This window comes from Octopus bimaculoides, chromosome 9 (genome assembly GCF_046866305.1).
Source record: "Octopus bimaculoides isolate indiv1 chromosome 9, ASM4686630v1, whole genome shotgun sequence".
NCBI classification, from domain to species: domain Eukaryota; kingdom Metazoa; phylum Mollusca; class Cephalopoda; order Octopoda; family Octopodidae; genus Octopus; species Octopus bimaculoides.
Window position 1 is genome coordinate 73,036,017 of NC_142936.1, and position 21,567 is coordinate 73,057,583.

The window sequence follows — 21,567 nt, forward strand, 5'->3', positions numbered from 1 at the left end:
AGTGTCGTGGTGGGGTGAAGTACTAAAAATGAACCCTTGCAGGATTTGAAGTGTAATGTGAAAGGAACTAAAGTAAATACTAGCAGACCTGTCAGCGGGATTTCTGCATTCTCTTTTTGACATTTCCATATAACATCTCAGACGTTGTCATTGGGAGTAATATATCTTTTGGTTAAGAGAGAGGGCATAAGAGGTGAGAAAGAGAGATGCTTATGTAAAAGAGAGGTGTATGGATGGAAAAATGAAGTGATGAAGAGAGAGGAGAATAAATGAGGGAGAGAGAGGCATATGGATGGAAGAATGAGGTGAAAAAGTGAGAGGAGAGTAAATAAGGGAGAGAGAAGTGAGAGACAAGTGTATATGAGAGAGAAATGGGAGAACATGAGAGAAAGAGAGATGTATGTGTGAGAGGAAGGGAGGTGAGAAAGAGGTGTGGGAGAGAGAGAGAGAAAGAAGAATTAGAGAGAAAGAGAAAGAAAGTGTTAACATAAAGTACCAACTGCAAAGAATTGTCTTTTTGGTACTTACCGTTTCCAAACAACTGTTCTTTCATTTCCTCATAAATGCTGCTGTGCGTCTTGTGTAAGTTTGAGCAGAGAAGTGGCCAGAGGGTCTTTCGTAAAGGGTGGTCAACTGGCCAATGATTTGACCTGAGAAATAATTTCAGAGGTTTTCTGTCCCGCAAGTTAAGCAACTGTCGCAGTTCCTCTTCAGAAGAACTTGGCGTTCGGATGGGCGACGAAGACTGGTTAGCTGTTAAGGAATTGACTTTGGTATTGAAATCGGTTATCTTTCCCACGTCGACGTATTGGGTGAATACTGGATTGGCTTCTTCCATGATGAAGGTAATAATAAATTAAAGGTTCTTCTCTCTATGATGATTATGGTAGTTCTGTGGGTTCTAATGGTGGGGAAACTATGACAGTGGTGGCGTTTACAAAACAAGCTAGAATCTCAATTATTATTGCACAATGACTATGTCTGTTGTCCAGTTAAATCTGCCAGTCTTAGAAGGGAAGAAGAAAATATTCACAATGGTTGTATGAATTATAATGAAGTGCTGTCTGTCAAATAAACTGACAATGAGAAATTAATAAGCCTGCTTGTTAATTTGCAAAGAAAATTAAATTAACAAACTACCAGTATAAACTTGAAAATAAGCTTGAAAAATAAACTGGGGAATTGATTATAAATAGTTGAAAATTTTAAATATTACAAAAGAAAACAAAACAAGATAATACTGTTCTTTAGATGTCCAAGGGAATTGATAAAACGCATGTATAAATAAATAGATTTAGTTTTGTTCTTTGTAATGATGTATCGACAGGGTTTTTAGGATATTGAATCAGTTGTTTGAAATAGCTTTGTGAGTTGGATCAATCATAAAATATCTCGTTAAGATCCTGGGGTAGTAACATAGATGTATTTAAGTAGGAGTCATGTTTTCAGATTTTATTGAGATCAATTTTGTTTATTGCACAGACAAGCAGAGAGAGAGAGAGAGAGAAAGAGAGAGACTATTTGTTTTACTTTGTTTCTTTTGATTTGCAAGCTTACTTTCAAGTGCTTTATTTAACGAGCAGTTGAAGAATTTTTTTATTTATTTTTAATTCTAAATAGAATAAGTTATAAATAAAATACAGTATTTGCTAAACCTTTTGTAAATGAGGTTTTACTAAAAAAAAAAAACATTGAAGAAGGTAATAAATAATAAAAAAAGTAAAAAATGTCAGCTTGTTACTATAATTTACGATGACAGAAGGACATAAATTAACTTAGACACAAAATATTCATGTATATATACAAATGATGAACTTTGAAGGAGTCCACACACAACTGTTGAAGTGAAATGGATTGCTAGCTTGAATACTTGTAAACAACAGCACTAAATTATTTCACATGTAACCTGATTAGAAGAGTTGGGTAGGATTGTGAGCTATTTGAAAACTCAACTGACATAGTTTATCCATTGTCTGCTATCCAAATGTGATGGTGCTGCATCATAGCAATTTTGTTTTCTGTACTCGAATGGCACACATTAACCAACAAGTAATTGCAGGAAGCAGGTTGTTATTTGATACAAGAATTCTGAAGAGAAATGGTCAAGAATTTTCTTTCTTCTTTTGTGCAAGTAAAATATCTGAAAGAGAAAAAAAAAGAAAAAGGATTACTTCAACATTCATGAATGGAACAGAGATAATATTGGTTTCTTTGGACAAAGAACAAAGACAATTCTTATAGGAGAAATAGAAAAACTGACCCCAAATGAGCCTTTGTATGGTCCCACTCAGAAGGCTATAGTAGAAGACAATTGCCCAAGGTACCACACAGTGGAACTGAACCCAGAACCAAGTGGTTAGGAAGCAAACTTCTTACCACACAGCCACTAGAAAAAAAAATGTCTTATCATAGATTCTTGATCAGAACCTATTTGGAAACAAACAATAAGAACAGGTATTTATTTTATTAGTTACAGATGGCTAAAAAGATAAACTTTAACTGCTATGGAATTTGAGCTAGCAATGTAAAGAAGGTCGATACAAATTACTGTAAAGCATTTAATTCCATGCCCTCCTTATTTCTGTCAACTTGTCATCACGCCAGATAAATATTTGTGATAAGAAGGATTAACCCTTTAGCATTCAGATTGCTCTGTCAAAAGTTATGTTTATTTATTTACATTGTTTAGAGTTAATCAAACATTATCTTGTGGCTTTGAGATTTAGATTCTAGGATTGTATACTTTTTGTATGACATTGTAGGGTAAGTGTGAAAGGCTAAATCTGGCCAGTTTGAACATAACACAAATAGAATATTTTGGTCAGATATGGCTTAAGGGTTAAGCCTTTTGTTACTATATTTCTGTTGAAATACATCGTTTTTATTTCACTTAACATTGGTTTCAAATTTTGGCACAAGGCCAGCAATTTCGAGTTGGGGGTAAGTCAGTTACATTGACACGATTCTGCAGCTCACTGCAGAAGATGATCAGGACATCTCTAATATGGTTTCATTCAATACATCATGAGATTTTGACATTTTCCTTTGTTTTGTTGCTTGAGAGAGATTCAAAGGCATTAGATCTTCAGCCTCATCATCAAGTTGGAACATTTCCTCTTGGCATTCATCATAGACTGCAGCAAATTTTGGTACTGATAATTCGTTGGAGCTCTGTGACTTTGTTAGCTGTGGATTGCTTCCTTGTTGAACTAACGATGGTAATTTGGTGGGTTTCAGGTTAATTTCCATTGGTTTTAATGCTTCCTTATCTACCCATGGTCCTTTCGCTTGTCTGTCTCGAAGATGTGAATGGATATAACTGTCACTATGTGGAGACTGGACCACTCCGAATTCATTTTCATTTCCTCCAATATCAAAGATTGGAATGTTAGGGGAATTTCCATAACTCAAAGACTTTGGTTGTCCACCACTCATTTTGAAATCAGGAAATAATGAGTAAAACAAATCTGTAAAAAGTGATATTATGTCAAGTTAGGAGGAGGAAAATGATGACGAATATTGTATATCATTGCTTGTGTGTATTCAGTTGTTGAGACATGGTTTCTATAACTGGATGCCCTTCCTAATGCCAACCACTTAACAGTGTGTGATGGGTGCTTTTTACGTGTCACCAGCACAGGTGCATTTGGCATGTAAAATGCACCCAGCACACATCTGTTTGTCCCCCCCCCACTGCTGTTTTATAACCAGTGTTGGTTTGTTTACATATCCGAAAACTCGCAGTTTGGTAAGAGAACCTAAACGAATAAGTACCGGGGTCAATTCATTCAACTAAAATCTGTTCAAGGCAGTATTCTAGCATGGCCATAGTTCAATGACTGAGACAACAGACAAAGATCAGTACTTGTTGCTAATATAAAAATGGAAACTCAATAGATTGGTCCAGTTGTCTTGGAAAGTAAAATGAAACATAAACCTTCAGAAAAAGAAAATATTTTCTGAAGATAATTGTTGTTGTTGGCATTCCGTCGCTTACGACGTCGAGGGTTCCAGTTGATCCGATCAACGGAACAGCCTGCTCGTGAAATTAACGTGCAAGTGGCTGAGCACTCCACAGACACGTGTACACTTAACGTAGTTCTCGTGGATATTCAGTGTGACAAGGCTGACCCTTTGAATTACAGGCACAACAGAAACAGGAAGTAAGAGTGAGAGAAAGTTGTGGTGAAAGAGTACAGCAGGGTTCGCCACCATCCCCTGCCGGAGCCTCGTGGAGCTTTAGGTGTTTTTGCTCAATAAACACTCACAGTGCCCGGTCTGGGAATTGAAACCGCGATCCTATGACCGCGAGTCCGCTGCCCTAACTACTGGGCCATTGCGCCTCCACTTCTGAAGATAAATAGCTACAATTAATATAATTACCTTGAGAGCTTTGTCAAAAGAATTATGTATTTCTAGATAAGGATAAAATTTCAAAGTGAAGATCAAAAATTACATGCAATGTTGAAAGAATAATTAAATAGAAATGGGTTCACTTAGACTTATAAAGTTGACTTTAATGTCTAAGCAGATGGCAGTCAGAACACAGCTGTATCAGAGTTTCTGATTTGGTTGAAGTAAAAAAAAAAAAAAAAAAAAAAAAAAAAAGAACTTGTCAATAAACTCCAGCTAAGGCAATCAGGATTTTAATACAAGTCTTATAGTTCTGCCACAGATGGAGTCAAGCTGCTGTTTGTAATATATAAGGACAAGTAGGATTTATTTTTAGTGCTTGCTTTCTAAGATTCTTGAGGTGAAATCACGTGCTGAAACAGATGTTGTGCTTTAGGAGAGTCAGTTTTAATTCATTGCGCAGGAGTGGTTGTGTGGTAAGTAGCTTGCTTACCAACCACATGGTTCCAGATTCATTCCCACTGCGTGGCACCTTGGGCAAGTGTCTTCTACTATAGCCTCTGGCCGACCAAAGCCTTGTGAGTGGATTTGGTAGACGGAAACTGAAAGAAGCCCGTCGTATATATGTATATATATATATATGTATGTGTTTGTCCCCCCACAACATAGCTTGACAACCGATGCTGGTATGTTTACGTCCCCGTAACTTAGCGGTTCGGCAAAAGAGACCAATAGAATAAGTACTAGGCATCCAAAGAATAAGTCCTGGGGTCGATTTGCTCGACTAAAGGCGGTGCTCCAGCATGGCCACAGTCAAATGACTGAAACAAGTAAAAGAGAGTAAAGAGTACTAGTCAATTCGTTAACTAATTTACCAATTAGCTAATTGATTGCTTGACTAATTGCCATTCATGACCTCATCAATAACATAGCTACAATGCTCCAGGTCTGTTACACTCTATCCAAATTATAAGATTATTTCTAACTAGTAACACACATTTCATTTTATTTATCGATTTATTTGTTTTTGTAAACCACAAACATGGAGAACACAAATTAAATCACCACCGTATAAAAACAAACAAATGAATTTCATTGCCAAAAACCAGATCAACAACACCTTCGTTTTTCTCTAATTTCTATTGAAAAACAAAAACCTAACAAATTTTACAGTAATCATACTTATTGATATTCTATAAATTCTTTTTGGTTTAACAGTTGACCATTAACTCTTTCGAGACACATGTGTAGCCATGTTTTTCCTGTTGAAATTGAAAATTCTGGGTGCATGTTGAAAACAAAGGACAAAGTGCCTAAAACTAATTTATTAATATGTAAAACTATACATATAGGCGCAGGAGTGGCTGTGTGGTAAGTAGCTTGCTTACCAACCACATGGTTTCGGGTTCATTCCCACTGCATGGCACCTTGGGCAAGTGCCTTCTACTATAGCCTCAGGCCGACCAAAGCCTTGTGAGTGGATTTGGTAGACAGAAACTGAAAGAAGCCCGTAGAAAACAAAGGACAAAGTGCCTAAAACCAATTTATTAATATGTAAAACTATATATATTATATAATTTTATATTATATCAACTGAAAGATGATCCCTGATTGGCTATTATACTTCAAAACGTTTGTTTCATTGGGCCAATGGATCGGCCTCAAAGTCCTTTTGGTTTGTATCACTTGGGCCACTCAATCGGCCTGGGAGTCTCAAGACGGTTAACAACCTTACAAATTTCATTAGATTCTGGACTTTGCTCTATTTAGATATGAAAATCATTATCATCATCATCATCATCATTTAACGTCCGCTTTCCATGCTAGCATGGGTTGGACGATTTGACTGAGAACTGGTGGATCAGGTGGCTACACCAGGCTCCAATCTGATTTGGCAGAGTTTCTACAGCTGGATGCCCTTCCTAACGCCAACCACTCCGAGATTGTAGTGGGTGCTTTTACGTGCCACTGGCACGAAGGCCAGTCAGGCGGTACTGGCAACGGCCCCCTTTAAATTTGCTTGGAAACTGATAAGGTGTAAAGAGTGATCCTAACAAAAGCTAATCCAGGAATAATGAAAGACCAAAATTTAGACAGTGTGATGGTTTTCCCCTGCATAGCTATGGCATTTGGAGTCATTGAGTGTGAGGCAGCACTCTGCTGCAGATGCAACTCATTTTCATGATGAACCAATGAAATAGCTTCTCTGTTAGGGTGTTGTACTCACAATTGCAAGATCATGGTTTCTCTGTGATTGCTTAGTCTGCTAAAAACAGCAACCAAATCTACTCAAATCACAACCTGCTAGTACAAGAAAGGATACATTGGATTGTGTTGTGTGGTCCTAGACATATTATGGCTGAAGGGGAAAAAATGGATGTGGTAGCTATGGTTGGAACACCTGATTGATCATGTTTGATCAATTGGGGGGTAACCAGGGGTTAAACAACAACAGTAATAGCTTTTTCTTGAAGAGACAGAGTTCCCACCAGAAAGGGAATTTCTATGAAGGCACTGCTTTTTCTTTTGTTTTTAAGACTTAATCAGAAGAAGTGGGGAAACATCTATGACCATTTTTTAAAGACCTCCAAGAATCATAGAAGAAAAAGAGGAAGAGGTTGTCCTCTTACTGAAAGACCTGGTCTAAATGCTAGCTACAAAAGTGCCAAAGGATCAGATGGTGATAGTGGTGGCAATGGCAGTGGTGACAGTGGAGGTGGTCATGGTAGTGGTGATTGTGTTAAACAGAATAATGGATCAAGTCTATTGACCCTAGTAGATTTTGGAAAGATGTCACTTTTTCATTCTTTTTGTTAACAGTTTGTTTTGGCGAGAAGATCTGTATGGCCACAACTTTTACAGACCCTCTGAGAAAGTGGCATTTGACTTTCTTGACTACCTACAAATCACCAACCGCAAGAAAAATACAAGGGTAAGGTATAAATTACAGATGGCTGTAATTCTCCTTAGGAGAAATATTGGGCTTGGTGGCTAGTTCAGGTTGTGATAGTTGCCACAATAGTAAGAGGAGGACAGTGGTCACAATATTGATGATGGAGAGGAGGAGAGTTAAGAAAATTACTTGGATGGACCTGAGTAGAGGTAACATGAGACCAACCACCTCCAAGGGACAGAGGCCACTGGTAGTAGTGACATAAAATGCATAATTGAAGAGGTTGAAGTGTGTTAGTAAGCAGCTCCATGCCCTGCCAACTAGTCAGGTAGTTTTTTGTGTGGTGGGGGATGTCTTATAAAATGTACAGGTGATGGTTCTCCAAAAGGTGGACGTATAGAATATCTGGAAATAGGTGCAGGCATGGCTGTGTGGTAAGAAGTTTGCTTCCCAACAACATGGTTCTGGGTTCAGTCCCACTGTGTGAAACCTTAGGCAGACCAAAGCCTTGTGATAGGATTTTGAAGACTGAAACTGAAAGAAGCCCATTGTATACACTTGTGTGTATGTTGTTTGTCCCCCACCATTGCTTGACAACTGGTGTTGGTGTGTTTACATCCTCATAACTTAGTGGTTCAGCAAAAGAGACCAACAGAAAAAGTACTGAAGTTGATTCATTTGACTAAAATTCTTCAAGGCAGTGCCCCAACATGACCACAGTCTAATGCCTGAAACAAGTAAAATAACAAAGTAATAAAAGAATAAAAATATAGACTTGTCAATTATACCCAGTCATTCACCTTGCTACACAAAGTGAAAATATGTGTAGCAGCAATACTGTCCAAATGTATGGGACAGTCCTTCACCGTGGGGTCTTACTTGATCTTGATAGAGTGTTAGCAACTGTCGAGAGCTGAAATATTTATTTTCTGGCCCCTAGAAACACAGACTTGTCAAAAGAACATATCTAAATACACTAAGGTGTTTTAAAAACAGTTCATTCCATTTCTGACAATCTGTACCTCTAACTTAGGCTTACGAATGACACACTTCATTTTGTCGGGAACCAACTGAAAGACAACATGAGGTCACCTAGATGATATTGAAAGGAATTGACAGTCATGGTATCACATTTCTTTGATAATTATGTAACATAATTAGAAACAAACAAACCACAAAGACATTTTTCTCTCAGATAAGAAATTCTGGCTAATGAACTCCATCTGAGAAACAAAAAAAAATTGCTTTTAATCTAGTTTCTCTCTCTCTCCCATTCTGTATGTCCCCTCTCACTGTCTCTCTCTATGTATGTCCCTCTCTCCCTGTGTAAGTCCCTCTCCCTCTCTGTCTCTCTTTCTGCATGTCACCCCCCCTCTCTCTCTCTGTATGTCTTCCTCCCCATCTCTTGAATTTTGTAGGCAAAAACTATGTGGATGCCCATACTCATCATCTCATCATCATCACTTAACATCCGTTTTCCATGCTGGCATGGGTTGGACAGTTTTCCATCTACCAAATCCACTCGCAAGGCTTTGGTCAACCTGAGGCTATGTTAGAAGACACTTGGTAATGTGCCACACAGTGGGACTGAACCAAGAACCATGTGGCTGGGAAGCCTGTACCTGGAGATATTTGGAAATAATTGTTTCAAAAAATTTGTCACAGATCTAAATCACAAACAGGAATCTCTCCGCCATTTTTTCTCTTTCAGTTAGCTATCATTAAAATGGTTCTTGTCAACTGACAAACTGTCATTGTCTACACTAAAAACTTCACAGTTTATAAAGCATTGTTACATGTCTAACAGGTCCATTGGCAACTAATTTAACTTAGTTGACAAGCGTTTGTCACAGAGAAAGGGAGAAAGGAAAAAGCAGTGGCTGCAATTCTATAGGAAGGACAGGTTCTGGATAGTTAGTTATGCCTCCCATTAACACACACACACAGATGTGAGGAACTTAACAACCGGGTTATAATTGGTATGAAATTTCAGAAACGAAAGTATTTGCATCATTATGGTGCAGTAATGTAAGCTGTCAGCTTTAAGAATACAGGACAAGAAGGAAAGAAAATAAATTACATCACCACTATCACTATCATCATCATCATCATCACCATCATCAACACCACCACCGCCACTACCATTCTCTTTAAAACCAACATCAACATAACAACTAGTATCAATTTAATTGTCAAGGACAACTTCACTGAATTCTTGTAAAATATAGGGTAACTGTCTCTGAGTGTGAAAAAGCTATGTTTTTTATTTTATGTTTTTTTTTGTATTTTACAAGGGATGGGAGGAAACTGTTTCAATTGCATCATGCTATAATTCTTTCAATCCCTGAAGAGTTAATCTGTAAAAATTAAACCTAACAAACTTCATTTCACATTTACTTAATACTCAGTCTATCTGTCTATCAGTCTTTTCTCTCTCTCTCTCTCTTCCTCTTCCACTCTCCCTCTCTATATTCTCATCATAATACCAAAACAGTTTAACATTAGACTGAAGAATTACTCAATACTTTTTTTTTTGCATAGTACGGAGTTATTAATTTTTACAAAGTAAAGGTTAATAGAGACTTCAAAATTGTTGCCTGCTTGCCATAATCAGACCGATGATGACAAGCAAACTGAAACTGCAAAGTCACTTTTAACCATCTCCTTGTAAAAGTTAACAATATATATATATATATATATATATATATATATATATATATTATTTTATTTAAAAGAGTTCCAACTCTGTCTGTTTTTTACGTTTTATTCATATTCTTGTAAAATTAATGTGGGATATAGAATATGGAATATATAATATATAATATAAAAATGGATGGTACAATGAAATGAAGTATTGAATGTCTTATTGAATATATGAAATATGTCTTATTGAATATAAGTACCCCCTGACTGGCTCTTGTGCCAGTGGAACATAAAAACCACCATCTGAACATGGCCAATGCCAGTACCTCCTGACCGTCCCCTGTACCACTGGCACGTAAAAAGCACTATCTGAATGTGATCGATGCCAGGCCGCCTGACAAGCTCCTGTGCTGGTAGCACATAAAACATACCCACTACACTCTTGGAGTGGTTGGCATTAGGAAGGGCATCCAGCTGTAAAAACATTGCCAGATTAGAATGGACCCTGGTGCAGCCGCTAGCTCTCCAGACCTCAGTCAAACCGTCCAACCCACGCTAGCATGGAAAACAGATGTTAAACGACGATGATGATGAATATACATTTATATATATATGTATACATATACAGTAATCCCTTGCCATATCGCAGTTCACCTATCGTGGCTTATTAGTTAAGCTTACGTCAATTCTTCTGTGGTGTTGTTTTGCATTTATAATAAAATAAATATATACAAATGATAAAAATAATAAAAAAAAAATACAGTACTGTTTCTACTTCGAAGATCTTCACCTATCACGGCGGGGTTTTGAAACATAACACCCATGATAGTCGAGGGATTACTGTACATACATACATACATACATACATATATATATATATGCAACATGGAATTTTGTCAGTGAACAGGTCAGTCTCAAAGCAACGAAAATATTTGGGCAAATTAAATTTAAATGTTGAAGTGTATCTAATGGCTTTTTGTGTGTTTTTAAATGACTTATAAACACCTTCCATGCTGCAATTATTTATATATGTATGTATGTATGTGTGTGTGTGTATATATATATATATATATATATATATATATATATATATATATACACACACACATCCACACATCTTTGTATTAGTATATTTTATTCCTGTTGCAGCGATTTTTATCATGGCTCAAATTTATTTTTAATTAGTTATAGACCACTGTCATTAAACAAAATGCTTTATTAAAATGAATGAAGATGTTCCCTGTGAAGTACAGGTCAGTCTATTTTCCATACATCAATATATACATCTATGCACACACACACATATATACATAAGTATTTTCACATATACACAAATACATATATTTATACACACACACACACACACACATGCATATACATATATATGTTATTTAATAAACACAATATATGCTTTCATGTGCCACTATCAGTTCCATGCGATGAAAGTGTGCCAGACAGCATTTTTAAACATGTCCAGTACCCTAGCACTAGGGGGCCAGATACACATGAAAGTACACACATACTCTGTTTCTTGATGCAGGCATGGCTATGTGGTTAAGAAACTCACTTTGCATTCACAGGGTATTGGGTTCAATGCCACCACATGACACCTTGAGCAAGTGTCTTCTACTATGGGCTCAGAGTGACCTGTGCATTGTAAAGTGAATGTGGTAGATAGAAACTATGTTGAAACCTCTTGTATGCATGTGTTTTTATATATGGATATGGAGTAGTGTTAATTATAGAGGAAAATAATTTATAGGATGGATGACAACTAATTTTTATTATTAAAATAAGGATGATGATGATGACGATGATGACATTAGAGAAGCTGCTGCTTGATATATGAAGACATAAACCATTGATCAAACTCAATGGAAACTTCATGGCAGGAACCTCACATAGCTAAGGAAGATTTTCCACCCAATGTTTGATACCTGTACATGATGACCAAATATGTAATATATAAAGAAATTACACACACATATACACACACTGAAAAATAGTATTAGTCCTGTTTCATAGTATTTTACTATTTATAGACTGTCTCAATGAAAACTCCATTCATGCAATGTCATACTGCACATAACTGTCTAAACCAATATTTACTTGGAAACTAAATTAGCTTATCTAAATAAACTACTTTGTTTTAACAATGTTAAACACTCGAGAAAATTAATTTGAGGTTCTTCAAAAGAAGAAAAAACTGCTATCAAGTTTAAAAGGTTGTTTGTTACCAACTGGGTATCATGTGTGTATGTGTGTGTGAAGGGAGAAAAGGGAAAATAAGAAAGCTTCAGACAATGCAGAAAGTTTGCATTGTTAGAAGCTTTCCTATTTTCCCTTCTTCAATATTACAATGCTTCAAGTGAACTACATATATATATATTTTGACACTCCTTAAAAAGACCATTTCAATACAATGGCTCTTCTCTCTCTCTTTTACCACATCTCTCTATCTGTCTGACTATCAGTCTATCTATCTATCTCTGTATCTGCCTGTCTATCTATCTATCTGCTTATACATCTCCCATTGTCTCCAAAGCCTCACCCCCAAAAAACAAAAAAACAAAACAATGTTCTGTTATAAACAAAACCCCAAAAAACACCTGTTTTATACAAATTAGCAAGATCTCTGTATTTTCACAGAATTATATTTGACAAGTTCGAAAGACAAACGAAAACGCTAATATATGTATAAAATAAATGAAAGAAGTTATTCCAAAATTCTGACGACTTTTTTTTTCAATATATATATATGAAGCTTCTTGGGTAAGGGCAGAACAATGCAAGATGAGATAAAGGGAACTATGAACTACAAAAGGAAAACAGAACGAAGCTGGAGTTTTACCTTATATTTCTATATTTCAGGGTTATGATCCCTTCTTCAGGACATGTGGCCAAGTGAGGGATAGAAAAAAAGGTCATTACTCAGAGGAGAGGGAAGACAGTGACATGTGCAGACCAGTGCAGCTATAATAACCAGTCTTTTCTGTTATTTATAACTTGTCCCAGTCTCTTAATAAGGAGGACCTTCATGATTCTGAGATTGCCTCTAATGCATTGAGTGGCCCTGATGGATATTGTAAAATCCTGGGTCAAGTACTTCTGTAGGTGTCTTTTGATTGAATTATCAGTACATATGTGTCCCTTGGTGCAAATGTGCAGTTTTCTGGTGGTCCTCCCAATGTATGATGCCCCCTATTTACTGCAGACTATCTTGTATACTGCATAGGCCCTTAAGCATAATTTTGTAGTTGTTGATGGGGCAATTAGATAGCTTGCACTCTCCTGAAGAGTCACAAGGAAAACGAAGGTACACAGTAGTAATAATTCTATAGTAAAACTTTTAACTGATTTGACTTTGATATGTGACATTGATAAGTTGTAACAACAGTGAAGTATGTATCTGTTGTTCTCATGGTCACTTCTGGGTCGATTTTCTTTCACCTAGCTCTGAGGTATATTATGTTCTTCAACACAATACATCTATAATGGGATTTTTCCAAGATGAAAACCACAGCTTCTAGCATTTCAACTACATATAGACATCAAGTACGTTGTATTGATAGAGTTTTTAAAATATATTTCATTGGATTAATGATTATGGATTAAATATGTATTCACTCACAGATTTTATCTTTGAGTTCTTTATTCTAAGTGACCTGACATAACTTCTTTGAACTTGTCACTCCAGGAATATACATACATGTAATAATTGTAAACAAATACAATACCATCATCATAAAGCTGTGTCTCTCATTTCCAATCTTCCATGAAAACATGTCTGGACATGATAAAATAATAAGTTACATGGAAACAGATGAGGGCTGGTGATGGAAAAGGTATAGAAAATTCAAATGAACTTTTTATCTCAAATGCGTTTTTTTTTTTTTCATTTCTTTTTATAAAAACATCTGCCATCAAGTTAAAATTTTCTGTTTTGCTTTGATTTTTTTTTTTTTGTTACCTACTGGCTAAAAATATAATTTCCTTATTTCAGTTAGGTTGCATTAACAAACTGTCTTTCTGTGCAAATAAAAAAAATAAATAAATAACAGTTCTGCAAAGTTGTCAACTACCATTCTGTCTTACTGAAGGAAAGAAAATTTTTAATTGAAGCTTTGAGGAATTATTGCAAGCAAAGAAATATCAATGATAAAAATCAAGAATCCTAGCTTTTATCTCCAGCAAGGGCAAGTTGAAAGTCTTTAGAAAAAAAGAAACACAAAAAAACACCTGCTATTTATAAGTTAATCAAGTACTTAATTTCCAGCTATTATCAACAAGAAAAATAGAATTTAGTATGTTATTCTCAAGAACAGTGTAACACCTGTGGAAATGGATTTGCACACAAATAGACAGGTAGATTTTGTGGTGGATTGCTACTATTATCATCATTATTATTATTATTATTCCAGTATTAGGATATTCCCAGAAGAACAGCTGTTGAAACAAGCCAGGAAGAGACTTTGTATATGGTCACTCAACTTGTTAGAAATAGCAGCCAAATCCTCCTCAAATCATGAATACCTTTAACGCTTTAGCATTCAGATTATTCTATCTAATGTAATGCTTATTTATTCACATCGGTTTCAATTGATCATGCTTTGTCTCATAGTTTTCAGATATTGATGTTTAGTTTTAGAATGACGTAGGGAAAGTGTGATAGGCTGGATCTGATTAGTTTAAACATAAAACAGGGTTAGATATGGCCAATTTAAATGCTAGAGGAGTTAAGCATAAATTTGCTTGATAAGGGTTGACTAAAAGTTGAACAATTGTAACAACAGCACCAACAACCATATTTGCAATTATTTCATTGAATTCTCAAATTTAATAAAATAGAAACCATTTCTAATTCAGAATTCATTGTTAAAAAAAAAAATCACTTGTTGAAACTAACATTGGTTACAATGATGAGGGTTCTAATTGATCTGATTAATGGAACAACCTGCTTATGAAATTAACATGCAAGTGGCTGAGCACTCCACAGACATGCATACCCTTAACATAGTCCTTAGGAAGAGTGAGTGAGACACAGAATATGATGAGGCTGGCCCTTTGAAATATAGGTACAACAACTCATTTTTGTCAGCTGAGTGGACTGGAGCATGGAACTGCAGCATGGCAGATTGTGGAGAGGTAGTGGAAGAGCTCAACTGAGCCAATGGTGCTTCTTGCATTGATGCTGAGCAGAGTAATCCTAGAAGATCCATGGCCAGGGTCACCAACCTCAATCAAGAGAGTAAACTGCAATAAATCCATAGGAGTGGCACACATGGTTGCGTAATCAGCTAATGAAAGGTTCATTATGATGCAAGCTCTCAATTCAAATTCATGATAATAGATAGCAACAGAGCCATGGGAATCTGTGAAAGCAGCAGCAAAAAAAAAAAAAAAAAGAAAAGAAATATCTATCATTCTATCCAACTATCTATCTATTGATCTGCTTATCCGTCTGTCTATTTATCTACCAATCTATTTTTATATCTATTTCTATACCTTTTATATATCTTTAATCATTTACATCCATGAATTTTTAAAACTTTTATATCCATAAAACTATTACAGAAAATTAAACCCCCTCATACCTTCTGGTACTCTACTCATTATTATATTCTATCTGGTTATATTTTATTTTATTTCATCTTCCTAATCTCTCCTATTAATGGTATTATTATGTTATCTTAATATACTGGAATAAAGTATGAAATCATAAATTTATTATAAATAAACTGTTATTTGTGTATTGTATTTCAATTTTATCTTCTTTCAGATCAAATGTATAATTGCATATATTTTGGTTAGGAGAATTACCATACAGGCTGTAACACTTGTATTTATGGCCAGAAGATCTTGTGTTATGGCAATGTCTTCTTTTACATGCTTGCATGGGTCAGACTACAATATGTTGGCATAGAGTTTTCTACAGTCAGATGCCCTTCCTGTCACAAATTCCCTCTTGTTTCCAAATAAAGTAATAATCTTTCAGTCTAGTGAACAGCCCAGATATACACACATACATAGAGAACTGGAAACCAACAACACTGAAATGAGCCATTTGTTTACAAAGACCACACAACATGTCATGACATATGATGAAGCCCCAGACGTGCTTTTGTAGTGGATTGCAACCAAATAACACCATTAACAAAGACATTGCTTACAACTAACAAGTGAAATACATGTGTTTATGAGAAGGAAACATGAAGTCACTCATACACACAAGCATACACATCATCGTCATCACCTAATGTCTGTTTTCCATGCTGGTATGAGTTGGATGGTTTGACAGGAGCTGGCAAGGCCAGGAACCACCTTGATTTCCATAGTCTCTTTTGGCTTGGATTCTATAGCTAGATGCCCTTCCTAATATCAACCAATTTACAGCGTATACTGGGTGTTTTTTACATGGCACCAGTACACACACACACACATCCATATATGTATATGATGAGTTTGTTTCAGTTTCTGTCTACCAAATTCATTGACAAGGCTGTGAGCAGCTTGAGTCTGTAGTAGAAGACACTCTCCCAAGGTGCCGCGCAGCAAGACTGAACCTAAAACCACAAGGTTGGGGAGCAAAATTCTTAACCACACAACTGCAGCCATGTCTATGCCTTCTCATCCTTTCACTATTGTTGTCCATTCTTTTAATCCTTTAGCATTCAGATTACTCTGTCAAATATAAGGTTTATTTATTTGTATTGTTTTGAATTAATCATACATTATCTCATTGCTACAATATTCCGATCATGTGATTGTTTATTTTTAGAATGACATTTTAGGATGGTTGTGAGATTCTGGAACATTTGGGTCGGATGTGGCCAATTTAAAGGCTAAAGGATTAAAAAGAGTTCCAATCCTTTTAGTTTCTTTCCTCAAACATCTGTTACATGGAGATCTGTTCCTTCCCCTTGTTTCCCAAATAGACACAATCTTTATACACTTATAAAATATAATATGATAGATATAATCTTAATTCCTTTATAGATATAATCTATGATGAATGCAATGTTAATTCTGTTAAATCTTGTGTTAACCATTTATGATTTTAATATAGTCTCACTAGATCTTATCCTCTGCCCTCACTTATTGTTTCTCTTTTGTAAGTCCCAGAAAAGTAGTTGCTTAATGTCCATTTTATTGTTGGTTACTTACTGCCTTCTTAAAAGTGAATCGCAATATATAAATATATATATATGAAATAATGATAACAGATGAATGGATTTTCAGTGTAGCTACAATTGTTTCATTAAGAGTTTTTGACATAAGCATAAATACAATTATTTAGATTATGCAATACATTATGTAACTTCCAATTTCATCAGGCAACAACGTAAAACAATTGAACAATGACTTGCTGAATAAGCCACTGAGTTATCAACAAGTGAAACTTCATATCAGAATACCAATATTCAAAAAGTTCAAAGTGGGTGTGTTCTATGGTTGTCAATCATGAAGGGTAGAAAGGAGGAAAACTTTTTAATATACTAACAGCTATAGAAACTAAGATTTATTAAACACAACAATCTCACACATGAAGGCAGAGAAATCAGCTCCAATTGAAAACAGCAGATAGCAGGCACCAATTAAGTACTAAATATATATATGTCTACTCAGATAACCAAATCTTTCATAGGAATTACTTGAATAAACTCTTCAAAAATTCAGACAATTAAGGTTTACTACACACATGAACACAACTGGTTGAACAGTGTCTCTAAAGACTGCATGTTCTCATCAAACAAAAATTGCAATTTAGTATCCCTGGAACAAATGTATTAATATCAACTAATGTTTCTTCAACTCATCATGTGATTGTTCTTGCAGATAAGCTAACTAGATGTAAATAAAGATTTCTTTTTGGGACAACTATATGGTACCAATGCCAGTAAACAGTCATTAACAAAATATCCAACTATCAGGTGATTAAATGCAATGTGAACCTCAGATAAGCTATTTGAGAAGACAGTTTAAAATAATGCGTGTGAGTGAAGGAGTCTAGGACATTTATCCCCATGGACAATTACCCCTGAGGACAACAACTCCCTAGGCAGTTAACCCCTGATGTGAACCGTATTTTCCAGTGTACAAGCCGCTATTTTTCACCAGGGAAATTTAGTGTGCAGCTTTTTTATAAGTTTCAGGAGGAAAATAATTTGTGTATGGAGATCAAATGATTCTACTGATTTTTTTTCAGAGGAAAGGTCAGTCGGTGAATAACGTGAAAGACTATTGCTAGAGGACATTGGTGCCTGGACGTAAAGAAAGCATATTTGTTTTGTTTTACCTTCATGTTTTGATAATGTTACTTTTAATCTAATAAAGACTTTAGTATTGACGAAATGTGTTTGTTGTTGATTATTTCTAGAAAGAAATATTTAGATGTTTCAGCCTGTATTAATGCCATAATTAGCAATTATGGAAACATAAATGGGATACAATATTTGTGAGGAATCGCATATAATTTGCACTTTTGGACAATGATTTAAAACTTCTTAATGTATTGGAGAGGGGGTAATTAAGCAAGGGGGTGATTGTCCTGGGGGAATCATTGGGGCGAATTGTCATTGGGGGGTAATTGTCCTGATACGGAATGAAGTGAATAAAATTTTGATTTAAGTACATAAAATGGTCCACTAGTAAGTGAAAGCGCATTATATACATCCTACATTTACTTATACCTATATATATATATAAAATATACAAGAATAAGGGCAGGGAATCGTCAATTAATAATAGAATTAATAATTAACAATTTTGCCAAGTAGTTCAGTATGAAAAAACCTTTATCGGTAAAACCATTTATCATCATAAATATACAGGGATTAGCATTAAGTTGCTTCTCCAACATACTGAAAATTTAGAAATAGCAGTCAAAGAACTACTGATTCTAAACTACAAATTTTTAGTTTAGAATCAGTAGTTCTTTGACTGCTATTTCTAAATTTTCAGTATGTTGGAGAAGCAACTCAATGCTAATCCCTGTATATTTATGATTATATATATATTTATGATTATATATATATATATATATATATATATATATATATATATATATATATATATATATATAATGTGTGTGTGGTGGTCCAAAACAGGTATACAATTTATGTAGGTTCTTTTCAAAAAATTTGTCTGGTTTAAAAAGCCACAACAGATGTCATGATAGATCTAAGGTCTAAGTACAAGAGGTAGTCAAACTTTGCATGAGAAGTAGACAACCACCATACATATATATATATATATATATATATATATATATATATATATATATATATATATCCATCTTTTATAATTTTATGTATCACCTGACTCATTACCATCAATGTCATCAATTAATGCTTTAATGTGTGTTTTCCATGCTGTCATGTGCTGAATGATTTGACAGGTGCTAGTAAATCCAGGAGCCAAATGAAGTTCCATTGACTATTTTAGCATGGTTTCTAGAGCCAGATGCTCTCCTAACACCAACCACTTTACTAAGTGTACCAGGTACTTTTTATGTGGCACCAGCACTGATAGGGTCAACAAGTATCTTGCAAAAAAAAAAAAGCCTCAATAGGTACTGGGGGAGTAGTATTGATGGGGTGTGGCTTTGTACCAGTTCAGAGATTTAAGGTATAGGAAGGACAGTAGTGTATTGTGTTCTTAAGCAAGACACTTTATTTCACATTGCTCCAGTTCACTCAGCTGGCAAAAATGAATAATACCTGTATATCAAAGGGCCAGCGTTGTCACATTCTGTGTCACATTGAATCTCCTCAAAGACTAAGTTAAGAGTACATGTATCTGTGGAATGCTCAGCCACTATCATGTTAATTCTATGAGCAGGATGTCCCGTTGATTGAATCAACTGAAACCCTCGTCATAACTGACAGAGTGCCAGAAATGGAAACATATATATATACATAGAGACTATGAAGCCACGGCCAGCAGGAAGGGACACAGCAAGCATTCTGTCTGTGTCCACATGCAAGAATTCCTCCAACAACTGCAAGACGAGATGACGAAAGATCCACGGAAAGGAATCTAGGCTTTGGCAAGAGAGTGTTGGAGTCGGTATCATGAAACTGGTCCTGAATGAAGAACTTTGCTACAAATCATATAAGAGGTGCAAGGGACAAATTCTGACAAAGTCAAGGAGAACTGCTTGATGAAGACAAAGGAGCTCTTGAACAAGCTGAGGCATCCTGTTGAGCCAGAGATGATCTGGTTCTTCTCAGATGAAAAGAATTTCTGCCAGGACCAGTTGCACAACACCCACAACAACAGGTAGCTTGCCTACAATCCATGTGATGTCCCCATGAAAGCCAAGCTTCCCTAAACTGTGATGGTTTTTAGGTGTGTCTCCAGTGAGGGTGATTTAACACAATTCACATTCTTGAACAAGGCCATTCAGATGGCTATGTGAAGATGCTGGAAACTGTGAACACATCCCTGGCTGGGGAGGGTTTCTGCTTGAAGGCTATATGTGTGGCAGCAGGATTCGGCTTCTTGCCATATCTCCAGAAAGAGTCAGAAGAGGTTATCAGAGAATTTCTATGACTTCACCAGCCCCAATTTCTGGTCTCCCAATTCCCTCAATTGTAATCCCATGGATTACTATGTGTGGGGTGCAGTTGAGAAAGACACCAACCACGCTGCCTGCAGAGAACACATTGATCTTGGTGGCCAAGATCAAGGTGTTCGAAGATTTTCCCTGGGACATAGTGGAAAATGCAGGTGCCAGGTTCTGGAGCTGTCTTGAGACTGTGGTGCAAGCTGAGGGTGGCTACTTTAAATAAACTGTTATCTCCCAACCATAATCTAGTTGATATTTTGGGATTAAAAAAAAAAGACTTTTAGTTTTGAATGGCATAATGTTTTCTTTTCCTTTTATGCAAACTGTAAAATTTAACCCGAATACTCTGTACATACACTCACATATATAAGTGCATGTGTATGCATGTGTGTATATATATATATATATATTTACTTGGAGAATGGAGCAACAAGTACAAGAAAAAGCATTTTCGTTGGACTAGATAGCCGTTGTTTTATTATGTGGAGCTTGTGAAATGAGTCAGTGTGGAGGTTTAGGGTATGTAATGAGTCATTTTGTATATTATGTCAGTCACTTACGCACGTTTCGATCCAGCCAGTAGTTTGGCCGATCTCTTCAGAGTGACAGCGCATCCGGCAATCACAAACATCACGTGGAGATGTGCTTGACTAAAACTGGAACAATGTTCTTAAATAGCACCCACCCTATATCCCCTTACAAGAAGACCAACGGAACAACTAAAACGTAAGGCTCTATTTACCTATCACCACTATCACACCACCACATATATTACACCCAATAATTACTTCTCCTACATTTCGCACACCACAAACTTTGAATATACCCTTTAACACTCTGAAGAGATCGGCCAAACTACTGGCTGGATCGAAACGTGCGTAAGTGACTATGACATAATATACAAAATGACTCATTTCATAACCTAAACCTCCACACCGACTCATTTCACAAGCTCCACATAATAAAACAACGGCTATCTAGTCCAACGAAAATGCTTTTTCTTGTATTTGTTGGTCCATTCTTCAAGTAAATACATAAACTACGGTTTAAGCAACATATTACCTGCCTCTGGACGCCCTCTTCCCAAGACGGTACCCATACAGGTGAT

The 21,567-nt window shown here is 35.9% G+C and overlaps 1 protein-coding gene across 3 annotated transcripts in view; it reads right to left on the reverse strand.

Moving 5' to 3' along the window:
- The window catches only part of LOC106869090 (GTPase-activating protein skywalker), a 68,706-nt gene that overhangs the window by 44,746 nt on the left and 2,393 nt on the right, over positions 1 to 21,567 (reverse strand). For all 3 annotated transcript variants that reach the window (XM_014914615.3, XM_014914616.3, XM_014914617.3), the window contains exon 2: positions 529 to 2,140. In XM_014914615.3, the coding sequence (XP_014770101.1) occupies positions 529 to 838 (310 nt within the window). In that variant the 5' untranslated portion in view covers positions 839 to 2,140. The remainder of the gene's footprint in view (positions 1 to 528; positions 2,141 to 21,567) is intronic.